At 38.6% G+C, this 22,412-nt stretch overlaps 3 protein-coding genes across 3 annotated transcripts in view; all 3 read right to left on the bottom strand.

Moving 5' to 3' along the window:
- Nucleotides 1-12,518: 12,518 nt before the first annotated feature.
- On the bottom strand, nucleotides 12,519-13,449 carry LOC122069584. The gene is made up of 2 exons (XM_042633634.1): nucleotides 12,997-13,449; nucleotides 12,519-12,909 (listed from the first exon to the last, which is right to left on the bottom strand). The coding sequence occupies exons 1-2, from the start codon at nucleotides 13,259-13,261 to the stop codon at nucleotides 12,524-12,526; spliced, it is 651 nt and encodes a 216-aa protein (XP_042489568.1). The 5' UTR covers nucleotides 13,262-13,449; the 3' UTR covers nucleotides 12,519-12,523.
- Nucleotides 13,267-14,592, bottom strand: LOC122069594. Its single transcript, XM_042633645.1, has one exon. The coding sequence runs from the start codon at nucleotides 14,590-14,592 to the stop codon at nucleotides 13,267-13,269; it is 1,326 nt and encodes a 441-aa protein (XP_042489579.1).
- Nucleotides 14,593-17,730: 3,138 nt separating this feature from the next.
- Nucleotides 17,731-22,412, bottom strand: part of LOC122069597 (cytochrome P450 CYP72A219-like) — a 6,589-nt gene continuing 1,907 nt past the window's right edge. The window contains exons 2-5 of the mRNA XM_042633653.1: nucleotides 20,379-20,599; nucleotides 20,042-20,286; nucleotides 19,090-19,480; nucleotides 17,731-18,326 (exon numbers count right to left, since the gene is read on the bottom strand). Coding sequence (XP_042489587.1) covers nucleotides 17,898-18,326; nucleotides 19,090-19,480; nucleotides 20,042-20,286; nucleotides 20,379-20,599 — 1,286 coding nt within the window. The 3' untranslated portion in view covers nucleotides 17,731-17,897. The remainder of the gene's footprint in view (nucleotides 18,327-19,089; nucleotides 19,481-20,041; nucleotides 20,287-20,378; nucleotides 20,600-22,412) is intronic.

Raw genomic sequence — 22,412 nt, 5'->3', positions numbered from 1 at the left:
TGACTGCTCGTGTGAGAGCTGTGTTGTGGGACTGTAGTTCTGAGGCCGTGCTGAGCTCCACTTCTGAGGCTGAGCTGAGCTCTACCATTGATGCCGAGCTGAGCTCTAGCCTTGATACCGAGCCGAGCTGTGTACTTGGATTATTTTGATGATTTCCTTTACATACTTGATATATGAATTGTACTTTTATTGTGTAAATATCATGCCTTCGGGCCCACATGTATATAATTATTGTATCACAATTCGGGTATCAAGTATTATGGGATTATTCACAGGTAAAACTTTGTCTTCCGCTGATCTGATGAGTTTATATTAGTTGTGTGTATGTTGTGGTGGAATACAGTATCTGATGATCCTGGCAGGTTTGGGTTAACCGGTGTTAACCCGGTCACTGGCTCGGTTCTGTGAGAACGGGGTGTGACACTTGTCATCATAGTTTGTGGTCTTACTGAGATCTTGGTGAGATCTCACTACAAAAGCCACATACTCCTTTTTTAGGCATTGGCAAGTTGAGACCATAAGCAATATGGAAACGATACTGAAAAATTACAGTATCTCGCTCGAAATCTTGATGACAAACACCAAGATTCTGTTGTATTTCTTGATGTCAAACTAGACCAAGTTATATGATATTTTAAACCCTGTTTCAACAAGGTTTCTTGCTTTTCCCACCTTCCTTGTTCTTGCCCTAAAGAAAAATAGCACAAGAGTTTATGTTTTGATGCTATACTACTAGTATTTATTGTTCACTCTCATATATGATATATGTGAGTTGTCAATGTATTACCATGTCTTTATTTTTCTAATTCCTTATACTTATTTAGGTTGTTTTACACTTTTACTTAAATTATATTTGTTCTAAAAGTATTAGATATTGTGTGGAATAGCCTAAGGTAGAGCTCACCTACGCCATCGACTGCCAACCTAAGGCCTGAAGTCAAAGTACTAGCTATTTTGGGTTTGATTTTTAAAAATATAATATTTCTGGTGTTTAGAAAACATAAAATAGGCAATGACAAGTTTAAAGGGCTAACTTGGCCATATGTCCACTAAAATCCATCCCCGAGTTTCACGAACTATCTTGTCCAACAAACATAATTTCACCGAGATCTCGCCAGACCACAATTTTTTACCAGAACGAAATAATGGGTGAAACAAAGACCTTGAACCTTACTCATCATCATCTCCCACACGAATCAAAATGCAAAGTTTACCCTAGAACTTATACCACTATTCTACCTAGTGAATGAAACACGAAAACTAAGGATTTAGGGAGCTTCAGAAATTATAATTTCAAGTATGTCGAAAGGCTACTGAAGTAGAGAAGCACTACTTTCTAGTTGACAGAGGATTAGGGAATTAAATCAATTCAGCATCCTCTTCTTAACTTCAACCATCCCTTTGATCCTTACATTGCAAATTTTTCACTAAAGATTCAGAGAATTTGATCAAAGAAGAGAAAGGTCAAAATACAAAGACAAGAATTTAGATCCCCCACCTTCGGCATAGCCATCAGCAGGGGAAGAAAAAACCCCACTTACATAATACAAAATCTGGAATGAGAAACTATGTCAAGAGCAATTTGAGAACTGATATGCATAGGAAAGGAAGCTGGACAGCTAGAAATCCCCGATTTTGCCACATCTCTAGCTAGATAATCAGCTACTACATTTGCTTCGCGGAAGCAGTGGGTGATTTTCCAGCTAATGGAGTCTATGAAGCTAAGGCAGGAGATCCAACCCTGATAAATATACCAAGGGATGGAATGAATCTGAACCACCAAAACAACTACAGATGAGTCTGATTCAATCCATAAGCCAGATGCCTTCAGCTCTTTGGCCAGCAAAATACCTTCAGAAAGAGCTTAGAATTCCATAGGATAATTTGACTGAATAGCCAAAAAACTTTTGAATGACCCCACTATGCCGCCTCTATGGTCTCTTAGAACTCCCCCTGCCCCTAGTCTTGTAGGTGTAGATACCCAATTTTGTCACTCTCCCATGGCTATGAGGACTTATGGAGCTTGGATGTGAGTTCTCACTTCCGATCAATAGAGATATAGATGACTGAAGAAACCCTACCTAGCAACATTCCATACTCACTTAAGAATCCCAGAAATCCCGTGCGAGAGAAAAGAAGGGTCCGATTATGATTTCTTATATATGAAGAAATTCGGTCCAAAGTGACCATATGGATGGATAGTACCCGGAATCATGATTCCAATGATATATGGTACATCAAAATCAAACCGTTGGATCTTTAGCAATCATTCCTGAAAAAATTGTATCTTGTGTGCATCCTGCTACCTTGTGCATGCCTTGCCTTCTTCATGCACACCCCTGCCTACTACATGCACACCCCTGCCTACCCCGTGGGTGCCCCTGCCTGCCTCATGGCCCCTACTGCCCTATGCGCACCCCCATATGTCTCACTCGCGAGCATCCCGCTGCCTTGTGTGTGCCCTGCCTACCTCGCGCATGCCCCTACCTACCTTACGCATGCCCCTACCTCCTCCATGTGCATCTCTTCCTGTCTTGTGTGCCCCCAATGCCCTACATGCACCCCCGTGAGCCTTGTACATCCCCGCTAACTACGCACGCCCCCGCTGCCTTGTGCACGTGCCCCTACCTATTTTGTGTGTGCTCCCTGCCTGCCTCATGCAAACCTTTGCTTGCCCTATGCATCAATCTACCTCACGCGTGCCCATACCTGCCCTGTATACCCCTGTCTCGTGTGCCCCTCCCTGTCTTGCACACCCTTGCCTAGCCCCGTTGCTACTGTCGATATCAAGAATCTTCACTCTGATGACATGAGTTGTGAAGAGATTCTCCCTTCACCCATTTGTGCACTTTGAACTACCCCGCTAGCATAACCTACACCGCCACCTCCCATTGGCCTATAAATGCATCTTTTCATCTATTGGCCCAAAAAGGAATCTCTACACCTCATTGGCCAAGGAAATCCTTCTTTCTTCCCCATTGGTCCAAGAAATCTAGAAATCCACTCTCCCTTTGGTTTTTCACACTCAAGCCTCTTAGTGAGCACCCCTTGTAGAGAAGCTTTTCTGTCTCTTCTCCCCTTACCCCCTTGAGGTTCCTCAAGTCTTCGGAGAGATCTTCATAAGATCTGAAATGTTCTTCAGGTATTCGAAGTTCTTCAATCATTTACTTTTTTTGAGTGAGCACCTTGTGTAGGAGAAGCTTTCCCTTAGTCTCCCCTCCCCGTTTGAGGTTCTTCAAGCCTTCAAAGTGATCTTCATAAGATCTGAAGTGTTCTTTGGATTTTTAAAGTGTTCTTCAGGCTTTCGAAGTTCCTCAATCATTTAAGTTTCAGCCTATTCCCAACGGAAGCTCTGCCGGAGTGCCACCTCAGCCTAGCCCTCTTATAGCTTGGAAGCTCTACCGGAGGGCCACCTCATCCTAACCCTCCCATAGCCTATTCCTAGTGAAAGCTTTGCTGGAGTGCCACCTTAGCCTAGCCCTCCTATAGCCTATCCCCAGCAAAAGCTCTGCCGGAGTGCTACCCCAGCCTAACCCTCCCATAACTTATCCCCAGCGGAAGCTCTATTGGAGTGCCACCTCAGCCAAAGTTCGAAAGTAGCCCATCCCTAGCAGAAGCTCTGCCGAATTGACACCTCAATATAAGTCCGAAAGTATTTGTTCCTAGTTGGAACTCTATTCGAATGTTACTATAGTCAGAATCTCTCAAAAAAGGAAGTTGGAGGTCAAGACCATCTTCCCCTGATTCGGGAGAATCCATAAGAAAGTTAATGTCAGCACTAATCGGGGGTCCAACCCTTTTGACCCGAAATAGGGGTCAAGCTCAGGTATAATTTCTCACCCAAATTAGTATAACGTAGACTTCATATTGACCTTGTTTTAGTGTGCATAATTATTTAAATTCAGTCAATGTATAATGTGAGATAATTAAGCCATACATGCGGAATAGAAATAATTTTGGAAAATGTTCGTTCTTAAGCATCTAGTAGGATGACCGGTTGAACCCGGTAGATTGGGTGCCTAATACCTTCTCAACTCTACAACCTAACACGTACCCTAAATCTCTGGGCTAGACCAACTTTCGGGCCATTTTCTCAAGAATCAGGCTCACCCCTGGGTCCTAGGCTCATAATCCTAGGTGGTGACTCCAAACCCTTTTACATGATCCCAATCCCTCGTATTAGACCATCATCAAATCCCTGTCTCAATGACGACCTTTACACTCCTATGAAATAGGCCTCCACATATCTCCGAGCGGTGGTATGGCGGTGCGGGGCTTGCGATTAAGCACACATGATACACCCTCCTAAGAAAGAGAGAGAGGAGAAGGGGGCCAAATGCAAGTCTTTTTACCCCCATGTGAAGAGAATCTCTAGCCGCTACCCTCACACTAGTATTGCCAAGAGAGCATCCATCAACATTCAGTTTGAGCCAGACCCTAAGAGGTTTGCACCAGATCACTTCAAGCATTGAGGTGAATTTTTTTGGAATAGCACTTATCCCAAGGTGATGATAGCAAAGAAGGTTCTGATAACACCCTGAAGGCCAAATTTTCTAGTTTGCACATCATGCTTAAAGCTTTTGAAAACATGCAAGATCAAATGTGAATTCCATCATAACGCCTTGCATTTCTTTCCTGCCAAATTTTATCAGCAACTACCACAAAACCCATGGTCCATGGGTCTTTAACTGATAGCATTCTCCTTTATCTAATCCACCATTGAGACAGCTGGTGAAAATCATTGGGGTAATGCCATGTTGCTCCAAAGTAGTCTATGAACCTCTTCCAAATTTCAACTAAGAAGTTGCAGTTTCTAAAGATGTGACTAAATGTTTTAGCGTCCAAGCCACAGAGACTACATTTTGAGACCAGGGGAATACCTTTTCTGAGAGATAACATCATCAGTGGGAATTTTCTTGTGCATTAAACACTAGCCAAATACAGAATGGTGAGGCTGCAAAGTCATAATCTAAACAAGGGGAAACCAGGGAACCTTTGGTTTCCGTCTTCTTATTTCATTCCAGGCAAAGAAAGTGGAGAATGCCCCTATTGTAGAACCACTCCAGAAACATTGATCCTCTATATCGAACTGACGGAGCCTAATTGATTTGGCTGTAGAGAAGGCATCCCTATGAGCTCAAGAATGAACCTCAGGGATATTCCACTTATAGTTAGAAATTATTTCTGAGACTGTGGTCGTGGAGTTGGTGAAAGAAGAGAGATCGGAACCATAGGCCCCCACAATAGAAAATTTTCCCAGCCAATTTGCATTCCAAAGATTGATTTTTTTCCCATTTCCAAGTACCCATCTTTCTTTGCTAGATATGAGAGACCACATTTTGTGGATACCTAGCCAAATAGACGAGGGTCTAATAGATCTTTTGGGAAAACCGTTTTTCATATAGCGAGCCTTAAGAAACCTGGTCAATGCCAAATTCCCATGCTTCAAATTCCATGCCTAGTCCCATTTGACAATCACAGCTTTTGATGAATCGATGTCCCCTGTCCAAATGAAAATTTTCATCCATTTTTTCATTTGCACGATCATGGAAGAAGGCCACCAATAAATCAAAAAATTGTGCATCGACATACTGGAAATGACTAGACGAATAAGCTACACCCGGCCAGTCATGGAAAGAATTTTCTCTTTCCATCCCGAGAGACGAACACAAATTTTGTCCATCGTAGGCATCATATATTGGTTCTTTACTTTTCCCTTGAAGATTTCAACACCAAGATATTTCGCAGGAAATTTACAAGAAGAAATTCCTATGTTTCTACTATGACTTGATTCCTAGAAGAGTGAATGAGACCCATAAAGAGCTTACTTTTGTACAGGTTGACAGTCTGACCCAAGAATTCTGGGTACTTTCTAATGAAGTCTTTTAAATTCCTAACATATTTGATAGAGGCATTGATGAATACGAAAATATCATCAGCAAATAACAAATGAGTAGGGATAGGTGCACCTCTAGGTTCTCTCCGAGCTTTGATTCCTTTCTTAAGGAAAAGATGCCTTAGACCTCTACATAGAACCTCTTCGGCCAAGATAAACGGGATCGGGGAAATAGGATCACCTTGTCGCAGACCCCGTTCAACTCTGAAGTAACCAACTAGACCCCCATTAAGGAGAATAGAAATTTTTGCGGAGCAAAGAATCTGAAAGATCCACTTCAGCCAAGTGTCTGAGAAGCCAAACTTCTTCAAAACTTGGATTACAAAATTTCAAGAAATAGTATCGAACGCCTTCTGGATGTCTATTTTCACCCCTAAGCCACCACCTCTAGTAGAAGAGTGCATTCTATTCGCCAATTCAGAAGCCAAGGCTATGTTATTGGGAATGAGTTTCCGTTTCTGAAACGCTCCCTGCTCTTCAGAGACAAGCCTTGGAAGTAGAAAGGATAATCTAATTGCAAGAATTTTATAGATAACCTTGTAGAAGAAATTACCCATATAGAGAGGATTGAATTTGTCTAGAGTCATTGCCCCATTCATTTTGGGAATTAAGGCTAAAAAATTGTTATTTAGGCTCAAATGCATCGAGCCAATAACAAAAAAATCAGGCACTTCTCTTTTGAAGTCCATTGAAATAAACTCCCAAAAACAGTGGAAGAAGTACCTTGGGTAGTCGTCTGACCCAGGGGAATTATCAGGGTCTAGGTCCCACACAACTCGCCTAATTTCATTCACTCCTGGGAGCACATCCAGGCTTAAGAGATCCACCTCATCAATAAGTTTGGGAATAGCCTCAAGCAAGTCCAAATGGTTCGTCAATGGCACACTCTTGTGGAAGTCTTCATAGTAGCTGATCATATAACAAGAAACTTCATCTCTATCCAAAATAATAGAACCATCTATTTTTCGCACTCTTCTAATGGTATTCTTGGCTCTTTTGATCTTGGTATAGAGATGGAAGAATTTTGAGTTCTTGTCCCCCTCTTTAAGCAATCTAATGCTTGGTTTTTCAACCCATAATTTCTCATCATTTTTCATGGCCACTAGATAGGCAAACTTTGCATCAGCTTCTTGCCTATATTGATCATCATCCATACCCTACAGTTCAATTTGAGCTTGAATCTGATCCAAGGCCTCCCTTGATCTGATTAGCTCTTGCTCAAAATTTGGGAAAGTTATCCTACCCCAATTCCTGCTAATTGGTTTCAAACTTTTCAATTTCTGAGCAAGGACGAAGATAGGAGGGCCATAAATTCTTTGATCCCATGATTTAGAGACTAGTAGCATGAAAGAGGGATATTCTATCCAGAATTTATGGAAAGGAAAAGGGCAGTTCGGAGGCTTTCGACACGCCTCGAAAATAACAAGAATTGGGCTGTGATCTGAAAAATCCCTGTGAAGGACAAGCTGAGCACAGTCATGGAAATGAGTCAGCCATTCATCATTACAAAGCCCCCTGTCAAGGACAGTAGCGACATTGCTCATCCTTCTATTGTTAGTCCAAGTGTACTTTGGGCCTGGAGAAGGCAATTTTATCAAACTACATGAATCAACCATTGCTTCGAACTCTGCCGCAGAGCCAAGGTTGAATGATCCAGGGCCCCTTTTTTCATGGGAGGCTAGATGGCATTAAAGTCTCCTACTACAGTCTAGTGTTCATCCAAAATTGACACTGACCCTAGCTTAACCCTGAGCTCTCTTCTAGTAGCTCTAAAGCAACTAGCATAGACAAACGAAATTAAAATTGATTTGCCCTTCCAATCAATCCTAACGGTAATTTGCTATTCAGAAGAAGAAAAGATTACAGGTTTAGGAATACCTCTTTTCTAAAGCAGCCAAAGATTTGGAGCTTGTCTCTCCTAGAATTGCAAATGAGATCGGCATCAAATCTCAACTTACTGAAGAAGTGAGCAGGATAAGATAAAGGGTCGATCATTGGCTCAACCAGGCATAAAAATATCAAGGTTCTTTTCACTAACAATATTCCTCAAGGCCATATGCGTCGAGGCCTTCTTGAAACCTCTCACGTTCTAAAAGAGGACATTCATTAAAACTATTTTAAAGATGCAATGTGATCAGACTTCTGGTCTGCTCCATTGAGACCACTTCTTTCTCTTTCCTTCTTACATCAAAATCGACTGCAGCCATCAGTCTATCAGCCATTTCAATCTCCTCATGGTGGACCTCTACAGCACCCCTATGGATAGATGTAGAAGGGATAGAGGAGATGACAATTTCATGCACACGATGGTGGTCCTGGGATGGAGGCTAGGATCTCGCAGGGAATCCAAAACATGAGAAGATCGCCCAGTCAAAGCATAGGGTGAGTTGTGCCCAGATCCATGAGAAGATACACGCCCAGGAGATCTATTCGACCCAGAAAGTTGTTTCCCAGTTGAGAAAAGAATCACGATTGCAATGGATCCCACGTTTCCTTGAGAGGGAAATTTACTTGAATTTTGAGCATCCATATCTCCCAAAATGGAAGGAGACCAATTGATTGGCTGAGGAGATCTTCTTTCTTGATTTGTTGCTGAGGAGTCAACAGCCATCTGCACTGCACCACCACCATGAGAGTTTCCATCACCCCTATCGTGAGAGACACCACCACCATGGTCGGCATTTTCACCTTCCTTATTGCAAGCCTAGGCGACTTCATGGAGGAATGCTTCATCAGACTCATCAGCAAAGACAGCCCTAGGAACCCCTTGATCTTTAGATTTCTTCTTCTCCTCCACAAGCTTTCTGATTCTACAATCAGCAATAGAATGTCCTGTCTTTTTACAAAATCCACAGAGACCCAAACTATCTTCATAAATAACCTGTTGCTTGAACTAGAAAAGCTGCTGAGAACCTGGTTGTCACCTCTCAACATGAATCCCACCGATTTGACTAGTGTGTACTTCCGTCTCAACCTGAATCCGAGCAAAGCCTCCCATCGAAGCCACACGGCTGTGCTTGTCAATAGCCATAGGGTGACCCATCGCTTTCGCCATGGTCTGGAGAATTTTCTCATGCCGATACTCTAGCGGAAGGTCAGAGAACCGGATCCAAACCATTTTTGTGATGATCTGCTTTTCATGGATATTAAAATCCTGCCTCCACTTTTCAAATCTCACCCTTCAAACTTGATAGAGCTTCTGTGCGAGATTAAGGACATATCGGATTCGAGTTCAAACTGAAAAAGAATGAAGCCTTTTCCCATTGCTGACAGGGAAACCCTTCCCTTCAAGTTCCTTGACGTAGATGCCTCTTTTTGATGTAGTCCAAGGAGATGAACCTAAAGTTGGCTCTACCAATTAAAGCAAAACGAAAGCGTTCTAGCCTCTTCATATGCATCCTAAGATATAACAACCTTGGTTAAGGAATCTGTGTGTATGGGGTCAAGGAGGTCGTCCACCTCAGGGAAGCCTCTTCCCACCACTATTGAGAAAGAGGGCTGGGGGTGAATGGGAGGCATGGCAGGCCTACCCTCAGAAATCTCAGGTTCCACCACCGTATACTCCAATACAGGCCCCAGAAAATCTGTAATCAGAGATTGCCAGCCACGAGTGTTCTGAGGATCTACGTCAGGGTCTTGGACAACCCCTAGGTGATGAATAACCACTCCAGAGCATCTCTCTCCTCTCTCCATCATCTGCCCAGCATCCTTACTTTGCAATTTAATTAATTACAAGACCTCAAAAAATATTGAAGTCGTGGGAGGGTTACACTCGACATCCATTAACTCTAGAGATCAAAAGATTCTGCCTTCCTCTAATTACAAACTTTCCAATTCTAATAAATTCAAAAAATTAAAAAAAACAACCGCAAGGTCCCAATTTCTTTTTCCATGGTTTTGAAAATTGAGTCTCATATTTTCATTTCCCACTACCAAGGTTTATGTGATTTAAAGTCGTACTTTTCACCCTTCCAACTAGGGTTCTAAGTGTCGGTATTGGATCAGTCGGATTATATTGGCATCGAGGCTATGACATATTAATACCTAGTCAATCTTGGATCGCATATTAGTATCGAATTAAGGTACAATTATATATAAAAAAATACTTATTAAAAAAAGGGGCAAAACCAACCGATCTTGATTGATATCAGCGTCATATCAAATTAAGGGGATTACTAATCTAAGCAATGGTTCAGATTGGCCCTAAAGGAGCATTTGATTGCTTGATTCTTTAAAGACATGTATCTTTTAAGAATATAATTCCTTAGAATGCGGTTCACTGGAATCGTATTCTTGACAAAATAAATGTTTGGTTAGTATTGATTCTGTATGGTGATTCTCTCTGAATAACTGTTTGGTTACCATGATTCTATTTTTGAGAAACATCTAGAATCACCCTGAATAACTATTTGGTTGCCTTAAAATCTTGTTCTTTTTCAATTTTTGTACACAACCATGCATTGTTATTTTTATGTCAATATGATAGTTTTTAACACTTATTAAAGTATTATATTAATACTTTATTTGCTAACTATTGAAAAAAAAAAAAAAAAAAACCAATAGTTGGATCCATCACCCTGAATAACTGGATCCAGCTTCAGTTGGAAAGCTTGCACAACCTTCTTCATCTCTTCATTGTTTCTGCTTCTTTGTAGTGTGGGCTTGGGATTGTTCAAAAGCTTTTTGATCATATAGGAAGTTGAGATAGGTTGGATGACTATGAGGCGATAATAAAAAAATAAAAAAATAAAAAAAAAAAAAAAAAAAAAAAAAAAAAAAGGAGAAGAAGCAGAGGAGGACAGAGAGAAGGAGACTAAAGCGTTTGGTTTCAAACTCTATAGCCTCCACACCATAATAGATCGTCTCTTTCAAGAATCATGCTCTTTTATACCAGCTCAAGAATCATCTCCCCCTGCTTCATTAACCTTGGCACAATATTCTTCTCTTTGGCCATGGGCCTTAAGGCTTTAAAACGTTGTGTATCATCTTAAGGCTAGAGGTTATCAACTAGCCTAGTAATCTCCATCTAAGCGATGTGGGACTAAAGTTTGCACACCTTCACCGATCTTCCAAACATCCTGGTACTCATCGTATTCTTGGTGAGAATACCTCACTGATCTTCCAAGCGGGTCTGGTACTTGCCGTATTCTTGGGTGTTACATTCCATGTGTAAAAACATGAAATCCTAGAACCACCTGATTCTTTGTGGAATTGGACTCTTGTCGAACCAAACATGAGTAAAGATCCAGAATGTGCAATCAAACACGCCTTAAACATTTTAAATAAATAATTGCTACTCAGGAATCAGGACTCAACCTGATTAATGTGGATTTTACTAAATCTCACTCTGTGGGAGAGATGGTGGAGACTTTAATAGGTCAATGTGATAGAGGACCTCACATGTTTTTCATTAGAAAAGTTCAGCCCTAAGGAATTGTGTTAAAAATTAATGTAAAGCAGCACTATATTCACAAAATAATTGCCACTGAATTCCAATATAATAATGTGGAAGTTGGAATAAATTTGGAGCCACATTCTTTGCACATTTGGGGATGAAACTTGATCAAATAGATGGATTTGTTATTTTTTGTAACACGGACCCCTCATTTAAGGATAAAGATCCTCTCCAATATTGGAGGATGCCCAGTGAGTATCCAGCAGCTGGGAGCAGCTAAGCATGCACCCCCAAAACATGGATGCCTTAGCCCAAGAAGCTCCCTATCACTGGATACACGCTGGGCATCCCCCAGCATTGGAGAGGATCTTTTTGCCTCATTCAAACCCCCTTGACAAGTATACCATAATAAGAAAAAAAAAATTCCCTTTGACAAGACTGGGTCACTTGGCCGACTTGACCTCGTTTGTCATCAGCTTTGAATCTCATACCAGCCCAGGCTCACTTGTAAAGCATAAACTTTTGGGCTGAGCTTGAGCTTAGTGTCTCAAATTTCTGGCTTAAACCAAGTGTTAATATTTTCATTTAGAAAAAGAACTGAATATAACTAGGGATGTAAGCTGGTTGGGCCTACCCAGACTTTTAAGTAGACAGGGCCAACGTAGGCCCAGCTCAGACCTTAGTTTTACTCTTCGGGCAAATTACTTATATTTTTTGTTAGAAGATCAGACCACTGTTAGTTAAAATGGGAACGGCAAAAAAACAAAGACATACGGTACGTGTTTTAAACAGATAAAAATGATGAACGGTACAGTAAAAAAAATGGTCAAAAAAATAGGAAACGTCAAATGCACGGAAATGAATGGTACGAGTATTAAACGTGTAGTTTTCAAAAAAACGAAACAAAAAAAAGGGCAATATATCATCATGATTTGAGAGATTATTACCTGTATACCTACATCTAATGTTCTAAACTACATCAACATCAAACATTCATGCATATATCATCCAAAATATAGCATCCAATGTAGATTCCAAATTAAAACTTAATACACCATATTAAAAAAAAACATGTCCAAAATATATAAAAAAAAAAAAATCCATCCATCCATATCATCCAAGATGTCTAAAGAACTCAGTATCATTATAGCAGGTCCAAAGATCAACGATAAAAATAAAAAAATAATTAAAAAATAATTAAAAAATAATTAAAAAATAATTAAAAAAAAAGATCAATGAGGAGACATTAAACTATATGAAGTAGATCCTCCATCAGCTCCAGTGTCAGATGGTTCAGGTTCCTCGTACGTCTGCTCAAGCCTCTCCATTTCAAGCTCAAAGTCTACTATAGGTAAGTCACCAAGATTGTCTAAATCAATAGGCCTTGAATCTTTATGTAGTTGGCTTTCATAGTTCTCCCTCATCATAGAGTTCATCCTGATGTACACCAAATCCTCTAGCATCTCTGGGGCTAATCTATTTCTTTTCTTTGTTTGTGCTGCATCCCAAGCACTCCAATTACGCTCACAAGGAGAGGAACTACAAGGCTGACTCAAGATTCTACAAGCAATATTTTGAAGCACAGGAAATGCACTACCAACAAATTGCCACCAAATCCCTACAAATCAACATAAGTAAACAAATATAAGAATGCTATATTTAATTAAAAAAATACAATAATAAACTAATAAACTAAGTCACTTACTTGGATGGTTAGTTTTTATCATTGTCTGCCCTGTCATATTGAACAACAAAGGACTTTTCATGCGATAATCAATGACTTCTTGCATGAATTGCTCACGATCTTCTAAAGGAACCATGATGTCCATAATAAATTCTTGTACATTCATAAATTTAGTTCCATCAATATCAAGTCGACCACCAAACATAATAGAAGGATTCAAAAGTGCACCAAAGAAATGAACATGATGAATAATGTTCTTCTCTAACCTAAATTGAAACAAATCCATTATGGCTAAATACTTCCCTCCATCCTTTCCACAAATTTTCTCAATGTTTCTTTTGCCCTTTCTGTTGCTTCATATAAGTAACCTGCAGTAGAACCATCTAAATCAACAAGGCGAAGAATACGAATAAGTGGCTCCATGAAAGCAACAACTTCCTTTGCCCCCTCCCAAAATGTATCTGATTGAATTATTCCAACATTTCTCACTGCCATTTCAGCTCTATTGAATTGAAAGGCTCTCCACTCAAATGATGCAACAAAAAGCCTCAACTCATTCTCAACAACAATAAGAGACTGCAGCATAAAAAAATAAGTACCAAACCTTGTCTTGTAAGGCTGGTTGATATCTCTATTGTTGGTGAATTTTCTCATCAATGCTACAATACCTGTGTGCCTGTGAATATAATCCACTACAAGTTTTCCATCTTCTATAACTTCCCTCACCCATTTAACTTTTTTGTGAATATCTTTCAAAAACAAATTAATCCCATGAGCAGCACAATTTGTTCTATATACATGACGCCATTTTCCAGACAACATATCACCACAAGAACAAAATTTATAACCATTATCTAAAATAAATTGCACAACATTGTTTGGTCCAACTTTTTCAATGACATCAGAAATTTCATTGAAAAGAAATGTTGAAGTTAATATATTTATACTGCACTCAATACATTTCAAAAACACAGCACCCCCAGGAGAGTAAGCAATCACATTAACCCATGACCTCTTCTTTATGTCAGTCCAAGAATCAGACATAATTGTGCAACATGTGATACCCCATGTCGTCTTTATATTGCTAACATATTGCATGATTTCTGCTTTTTTCCCAGGAATCAAACTGGTCTGAAGATTGCTATAACTAGGTACAACATAACTTGTACCATACGCACATGCACCCCTTAGCATCTCAATAAAAGAATTTTTCTGAATAACATTGAAGGAAATGTTATTATTGACAAAAAAATCAGTTACCAACATGTCCAATGATTTCTTGTCTTGCTTAGCAGCCATCTCTAGCATTATGGGTTGATGTGCACCCCTAACATGAGACATAGAAGGTGTGCTACTTGTGGAACTCATTCCACTTTCAAGAGAATCACTCCTTCTTTTCTTAGCAGATCTACTCAAATTAAATTCTGCCAGGGCATCAGCTTGAATGTGCTCAGGAACTTGGGTGCAAATTTGAACATCATGTCCAGGTTGACAAGCTAAATGAGCCTTCACTCGTGAAACACTCCCAGAATAATTAAGTCCACAATAGTTACATGTGAAACGGCCCAAACCACGTTGCTCTACATGTTCCCAAAATTTATCCTTAGGTCTCACCATTTTTCTTAAGCTCAGGTAGCTCAACTTTGAAATACCTACATAATATAATAAAACATCCTTTCCAATCTCAAAAAATAGAATAATTAATGTATTACGAATGAACGATGAGTAAATTCCTTTCAAAAAAATTAAATCATAGATTAGTAAATGAAAAGAAAAAGGGATGTAAAATGCCAACATTTCAATAAAAGTATTCTCATTAGGTCATCAATACCTTCTAAAAAAAAATGGTGAGTAGATTTTGGTGTTAGTCTACCAAATAAAAATAATTAAAAAAATGTTTTTCTACTGATGATGGCTTCAAATTTCTCCTTAGTGTGAGGTCAAAAGAAAGTCTTTCACTTTCAAATTATGTTGACGCATAAAGGAGAGGGCACAAACCCAGACCATTGAGAATCCATGGATCCTCACACCTTGAAAGGATAGGCTATCTCCATGTCTCCAACAGTCAAGGTATTAAGTAGTTTGGAACAAACATATCCAAAACAATTACAACTGATTGAGCCTGAAGAAAAAACGTAATTAAAGGAAACTACTTTTGACTTTTAAAACATACTCATGGACGAGTACCGAATCACGGCATATTGATAAAACATAGCTATTAAGCAGCATATTGATACATCAGGGATGAATGCACCCTTGCCCAAGGAAAGTATAAAAGATTTTGGAAACGGAGCTGCCACATTTCTGTTAGTAAGCCCCTTTTTCTTTTCATTGCACACAATATTGCATAAAGTTTTGGTATTGAAACAAGAAAGACAGGATCAGTTAGGCCTCAAATCCCTGGCCTATTGGTCCTTCACTTAAAAATGTAGACATAAAGCTAGGACAAAAAAGAAGTCCAAACTATTCCCAATGCCCAATCCACAAAGCTCCATCTTCTCTGCCCAATCCCCAAAGCTTCACCTTCTCTTCAATTTTTAGATACAACTCTGTTCCCTGGCATCACCCATGAACCCACACAGAGAACTTCATGGGAAAAGATCTACCACCATTACCACAGTTAAATCCTACACTTCCAAGTTCAAATGATAACCATATTGATTTGACTCATCTCCTCCAACAGAATGGAACTTGGATTTGCAGTTGGGTTGTCTATCCAAACAAGGAATAATGTATAGAGTTGCATCTTTATAAACACAAAATCATGTACATCTTGCCAAAAGTGCCCCAGAATGTTGTCATAGCTTTCTTCCTTCAAATTAGGATTTCCTAAAACCACAACTAAGCAATAAAATTCTAAACTAAGCCCAACCCATGTCATAATGTGTCCAAACAGAAATATTCTCATGGACGAGTACCGAATCATGGCCTCACGGGACCAGTTTGCAGAGCGTGGGAAAGGATGAACCCATGACCTTGTCGGTGTTTTTGCAGAGCACAGAGGACAGATGTCCCCCCTTCCCCTTTAATCTTATCGGTTTCATGTCTTTCATGGTCTTGACTCTTCCCCAGCACAAGCAACCATTCTGTTCCTTGTTGGAGTTTGATGGGCAGTGGGAAAAAAGGAAGAACTGGAAAATATATAAAAGAGATGCTACTATACCTGCTATTGCTACTGTCGATGCCTGAGCCCGACTTCCGATGACTTCCGACGACCTGCTCTTCTTCTTTTCTCGACTTCCGATGACTTCCGACGACTTCCGACAACCTGCTCTTCTTCTTTTCTCTAAGTTTTCTTCGATTGACCAACGGAGAAGAAGGGTTCAGACTTCAGAGGAAAACAAACCCAGTTTTCTTTAGTTTTGACCAACGGAGAAGAAGGGAGAGATGACGGGAGTCACGGACTCACGGGACTACGGGATGTGAATTTCAGAATTAGGGATTTGGGGAAGAAAATGAATTGAAGGGTTTTGACGTTTTCTTTAGTTTTGGGTTTTTTTTTTTTAAATAGTATGACAAAATTCCTATTTTGCCCTTACAAAATGTATACGCGTTTTAAACGTGCGTTTAAAACGTTTTATACTGCCGTTCCCATTTTTTTCCGCATTGTATAGAAGCATACGGCAAAACGCGTTTTAAATGGAAAAAAAACGCAACCGCGTTTTAACTAACAAGGGATCAGACTTTATTAAAAATAAAAGAAAAAATATAGCAATAAATCATAATAAACAAGCGTCATAATAAACACAAGCGTCAGTTATGGGTCTTCACCTTTGGCATTGTCATCATTGTCATCAGCAGAGACTCACAATCAAAATGCTGTGAATCTAAAACAAGGCCAAGAAGATTCATCTATCGGATACTGGCCTAGAATTACATTCTTAACACTTAACAGTCAAAGTGTCAGTGGTATATCAGAAGTTCCATTTTTTCTTTACAATGGAAATTCTAACCCTGTAAAGACTACTGGGATCTCTCAGTCTCCCTCCCCACATGGCAGATAAGTAGGGATGCATACATAGACAAGCTTATCCTGATAGGCTAGGAAGGAAACTACAAGCTTGCCTTTATACTAGGCCTCATAAATTTGATCCAAGATATCAACTACTTATGAATAATTAGACCTTGATGACTAGAAAGAAAGCCACATACATTGCTAAACAGATTCCAAAAGTTAAAAGAACCCTAAACACTTTTAAGTGCCCTTTTTTACAATTGAAAATCATTTTCTTGAGCATATTATTTTTGGTAAACAAAATATGAAGTTAGATGCTGTTGGGAGTGAATGATGAGATAAATTAAGTGTTCTGGATAGATCTGCCAGACCAAACACAACTTATTGTGAATAATTTCTTCATGTTGTTATATTGTGCTTGTGAGGTCAATATGGATCTGCAGGACTAGTCAGGTTAAAGGCCTGGATACCCATCGTATAAAAAAATAAAAATTCTTCATTTACATCAAGAAATACTTTTTTTTAGGGGGGGGTTAAAAGTCAGCAAATGAGCATCATTAAAATAAAAGATACAATTAAAACAAACTATTGCATCGTTATTCCACCTTCGGGATGGCCATCAACCAAACAACAACCCAAATCAACATAATTTGAGACCAATTACATAAACGTATATATCTGGGTCTTTTTTAAAAATCCCAGCTTACATCATGGAGAAAAAGATGGAGCACTGTTCCAAGTAGTTGAGCATTTACTATAACCCCCAGCCAAAAAAAAAGTTCAAAACACATTAGCGATGATTCCTTTAATAAACATCTATAGTTATGATAATGGCATGGTGAAAACCATACAAAGATTAGTACTTAGTACTTAATACTGACTCATACAAAAATAATAGTAGCACTTAGTACATAATACTGATTCATACAGCAAAGAAAATTTTACTTAGTACTTAAATAGTGATACATCATAGTTTATGTAAGATGATGGGAGCTCCATATTGAGGCTGAAGAGTGACAATAATATGAGGAGCATGTGCATATGAGGGAGACAGCTCAAACCAAAAATTCTGTAGAATCAATGAGATTGCCATCTTTGCTTCTAACATTGCAAAGTTTTGCCCCAAACATATCCGAGGTCCCCAACCAAATGGGAAGAATGAAACTACTTGACTCTTGCTTGCCTTCAAAATTCCTTCTGAGAATCTATCTGGATTGAACTCTTCAGCATCTTCACCCCAAAGTTCACGATCGCGATGAACTATAATTTCTGGCAATGTGAGCCACACTCCCTTGGGCAAAGTGAAGTCTCCAAGCTTCATCTCTTTATAAGTAAACCTATTAAGCATTGTGGCTGCTGGGTATAACCTAAGTACCTCATACAGAACCATAGCCACCTGAAATGAGATTTTTTTTCTTTCTTTTTTTCAGTACCTTGTAGATAGATAGTTAAATTTATATCTTAATTTGTTATATAAAATTTATGCAATACTAACATAAAAGGTCCTTTTAGGCGGTCACTATGCCTAGTAAAGTATAATGTTATATTATTTACCACTTGTCAGTACATTGATTAGTTCATATGATAGAGGATCAAACATCCATCTCAATGGCCAAATTTTAGTCCGAAGTAAGTAAGGAAAGTTGCTCAAACTTTGATTCAAAGTTCTAGTAATATTACCAAAATACCATCTTATGGAGATGAATATAAAATACAAAATGGCATCTTTGTATTTTTTTTTTCCGACTTCCTCTACTCATTTTAAGCTAAATTTGTACCAATGAGATGCTTTTCTGGTCCTCTACCACATGGACTAACATGTGTTGCCATGTGGAAAATAGTGTAGCATTATACTTTACTAGGCATAGTTACGAAAAAAAAAAACCTAATATAAAACATATTATATATATGGAAAAAGAAGTCTCAAAGGCAGCATGGCTTCCTGCACCCAGATACCGGAGGGCAAAATGACAGCCCCCGCCCTCATGAAAAGCAGAAATTTTGCTATTGTTCATGCTTCTATGTGCACTCCTATTACCCCCTGTGCTACTGTTGCACTGGTGCAGGAGCCACACTGCCTTTTAGGAAATCATCTCCCATATATTACTAAGAGAATGCAAGGTTATAAAATTAAAAAAATAAAATAGAATAGTTCTTACAATTTTTAGCTGGTTTAATCCATCGAAAGTTGGTTTATTTTCCCCAAAGATTTGCAAGACCTCTTCCCTTGCCCTTGATTGCCAGTCTGGATGCATACTCAATACAATCATTGTCCAGGTAAGCAAAACTGCAGTAGTCTCTTGTCCAGCAAAGTAAAATAGCTTGCACTCTCCCATCACTTCTTCCATAGTCAATCCTACATTTTTAGATTTCCCACTTTCTTTAATCTCTTTAGCATTGGATTCCAATAGTATTCCCAGTAAGTCATCTTTGCTGCTCTCTTCCAATAATTCACTACCCTTCATTCTCTTGCTGATGATTCGCAGAAGCAGTGCCCTCACCTCTCCATCTATTTCCTTCATTCTTCTATTCCTTTGTGTGGGTATGAACCTGCACATGAATATCATGATCAACTTCATTAATATTCTATTTGTTAGATATTTTGTATCCATACTAAAAAAAGAAAAAGAAAATTATTTACATGAAGTGAATTCATATTTGAAAAAAGAAAATTTTTCTTTCCTAACGCATAGTGAAGTATAATGCTTCATTATTTTTCACTACATAGATTAGTCCATATGATAGAGGACCCCACATACATCTCTACAAGAAAATTTTAATCCAAAATAAGCAAGGAAATATGCTCAAACTTTGATTCAATGTTTTAGTAAAATTACCAAAATACTATCAAATGGAGATGAATATAAAATACAAAATGCCATCGATTTTTTGTAATTTTTAGCTACTTCTACTCATTTTAAACTGAAATCGTACCATAATGAGATGCTTGTCTGATTCACAAATGCATAGATTAATCCATGTACTAACAAGTGACAAATAGTGAAGCATCATACTTTACTAAGCATTAAATATAAAAACATGAAAACTATTAGGAGTACCTATCAAATAAAATTTAGGTTGAGTCAATGGAGTGTTTATACTTTATTGTACCTGGAACCTGGGATGTAAAGGGACCTAGAAGCTAGAGTCATAAGAGAAGCCTGTTCAGTTTGGAGTTGAAATATCTTCATCCCTTCTTCAATATTGCTCCCGAATGCTGCTCGAGAAATGACATCTCCAGTAAACAATTTCATCTCTGTCCACACATCTAATTCACACAATCCTTTTGATGCAACCAATTTCTCCCATTTGTTAACCAATTCACAGCAACTTGCATAAAATGCAGGAAGCATATGCTATAAACAAACACCAAAGAAGTGAAACTTGATCAGTCCAGTCCAATAACATTGAAATATAAAATACCAATAATAATAATAGAAAAGAAAACCTTCAACTTCTCCAAATGGAAGGCTGGGTTAATGATCCTCCTGTGTTTGGCCCAGTCCTCCCCTTCACGGGTTGCAACCCCATTTGAGAGCAACTTGGCATATGGGTTGGTCTTAGGCTTCTGGAAATGTCCAAACTTGTTTGACAAAATATCCCTTATTAGAACTGGATCAGTAATATAAACTCTAGGGATTGGTCCAAACCATGATACAAACATTCTCCCTGCATATTGCAATTAGTGTCAATTTAATCTTCATAAGAATCTGATAAAGTTAACTTACTATGGACTAACTAAATCAAAGGCATATTATCTTCAAGAATCATCTAGTTAACCAATCAATTCAGAACTTGTATCTAAGGCATGGATTGCCTTTTACTCATGAAAGAATATTAAGGTTCCATCTAGTTTAAAAAAAAAGAAATCTAAGGGATCTAATTGAATTTTGATTATTATATTTAGAATAATTTAGGGGGTAGCTACATAATGTCACAATTAGTGTTGTAATTAATTGAAAAGTTTCTATTTTATTTTTTGTTTGGGAGAAAAGTTTCCCCCACATGGGGTTGTTTAATATTTTCTCTATGTGGATGATACTATTCTCCGCACCATCATTAGTGGAGCCTGCAAATTCACCCCACGTTGGTACCATGGGAAACCCTTTTCCTCTTTGTCTTAAGTTCATTTTGTTTATTAACATTCTCTACTGAATCTGATTGAAAAAAAAGCAACTATGAAGACATATTTGATTCAAATTCAGTGTTTTAACTTCATTATAATATAAAGAGAACTTTTCCATTCAGGTTACCCGTGCACATACACATGCGGAAGTGGAGGCAGGGCATCTATTTGCAGCCCACATCCATTTGCAGGCATGGGAAACACAGAAGACCAGAGTTCTTTCTCCGTAAATTATAATATACATGTATGATAAGTATATCCTTTTCCCTAATATAAGTAATTGTGTCAATATAAGATACCCAGCATTGATAGATATGTAATACCTAGAAAGAAAGCAAATTGGAGGTGAACCCATTACAAATAGAGCTATATATATCATCATCAGGACTACTACTGTTAACTGTTATAATTATGTAGGCACCATCTTTGGACTTAGTAAAGATGGGATTGAATTTTCTGTCGGGAGTATAGCATATGCTTGGAGCTCCTTGAATCTCTCTCTCTCCTCCCATAATAAAGAGACAGATCATATATCAATTCATAAGGTAGAGGAGAGATACTACTAACATATGCTATTCTCCGGGGCAAAGTCATTTTTCATAAAGTCATAATTTCTTCACTATGAATCAGACTGAGCATTGGTTCTTTGAATCGAGCCCATGAAAACTGCCTTGTCCCCCATGTTAAGTATCTCAGGGTCGCGACGCGGACCCTAAATAGTCTCATGTTTGTTTTGTTGCACTTTTTTTTTTTTGGGACTATAACCCACGCCTATCAATGCCACCATTTGGCATAATAAAGTTATAAAGCCTACATATACACAGTTGGGTCTAAATAAAAGGTCTATCCTTTTACGTGAGACACTATCTCGAATTAGAAGCAAGTCCCATTATTAAAGTGGGATTTTATGACCAATGTGGTTGGTAGCCTAATATTGAAAATGTCTTCAATTTATTATTATTCGAGTCGGCTGATTGTGGATTTGAGTCTTGGCATGTTTCACTATCACCCATTGGTCTTGTAGAAGTGCCGTTTATCGTACGGGAGTTTGTCCTGAGGGCTATGATCACTACCATGGAGCATCCTTTTTTCATTACCAAAAAAAATAATAATAATAATAAAATAAAAAAATCTAATTAATGTGAGTCTTCCCCTTCGCCTTCTTAAGGGGGACTCAGATCCTTCACCTGACGAGCATCCGTTGGTTAGGAGGGCTTTGGGATGAGTGTCGGTCTAGGCTTGACTCACTGTAGAGGATCTGGATCCCTTGAAGGGATTGGGGCTCTTGTATCAAAACAAATAATTTAATTAATACTTTAACTAGAAAAGATTGATTTTTTTTTTTTTTTTTTTTTT

The sequence above is a fragment of the Macadamia integrifolia genome, unplaced genomic scaffold (assembly GCF_013358625.1).
Source record: "Macadamia integrifolia cultivar HAES 741 unplaced genomic scaffold, SCU_Mint_v3 scaffold662, whole genome shotgun sequence".
Lineage (NCBI taxonomy): Eukaryota > Viridiplantae > Streptophyta > Magnoliopsida > Proteales > Proteaceae > Macadamia > Macadamia integrifolia.
Note: the sequence above shows the minus strand (reverse complement) of the source record. Positions and strands in the feature narration are given on the sequence as shown.

What these genes read in the sequence shown, in the direction of transcription:
- LOC122069584 (XM_042633634.1), bottom strand. Translation starts at nt 13,261, where the DNA reads ATGGATTTGTTTCAATTTAGGTTAGAGAAGAACATTATTCATCATGTT. An exon ending in GATAAAAACTAACCATCCAA is followed by an intron (nt 12,910 to 12,996) that starts GTAAGTGACTTA and finishes GTTGATTTGTAG; the next exon opens with GGATTTGGTGGCAATTTGTT.
- LOC122069594 (XM_042633645.1), bottom strand. Translation starts at nt 14,592, where the DNA reads ATGGTGAGACCTAAGGATAAATTTTGGGAACATGTAGAGCAACGTGGT.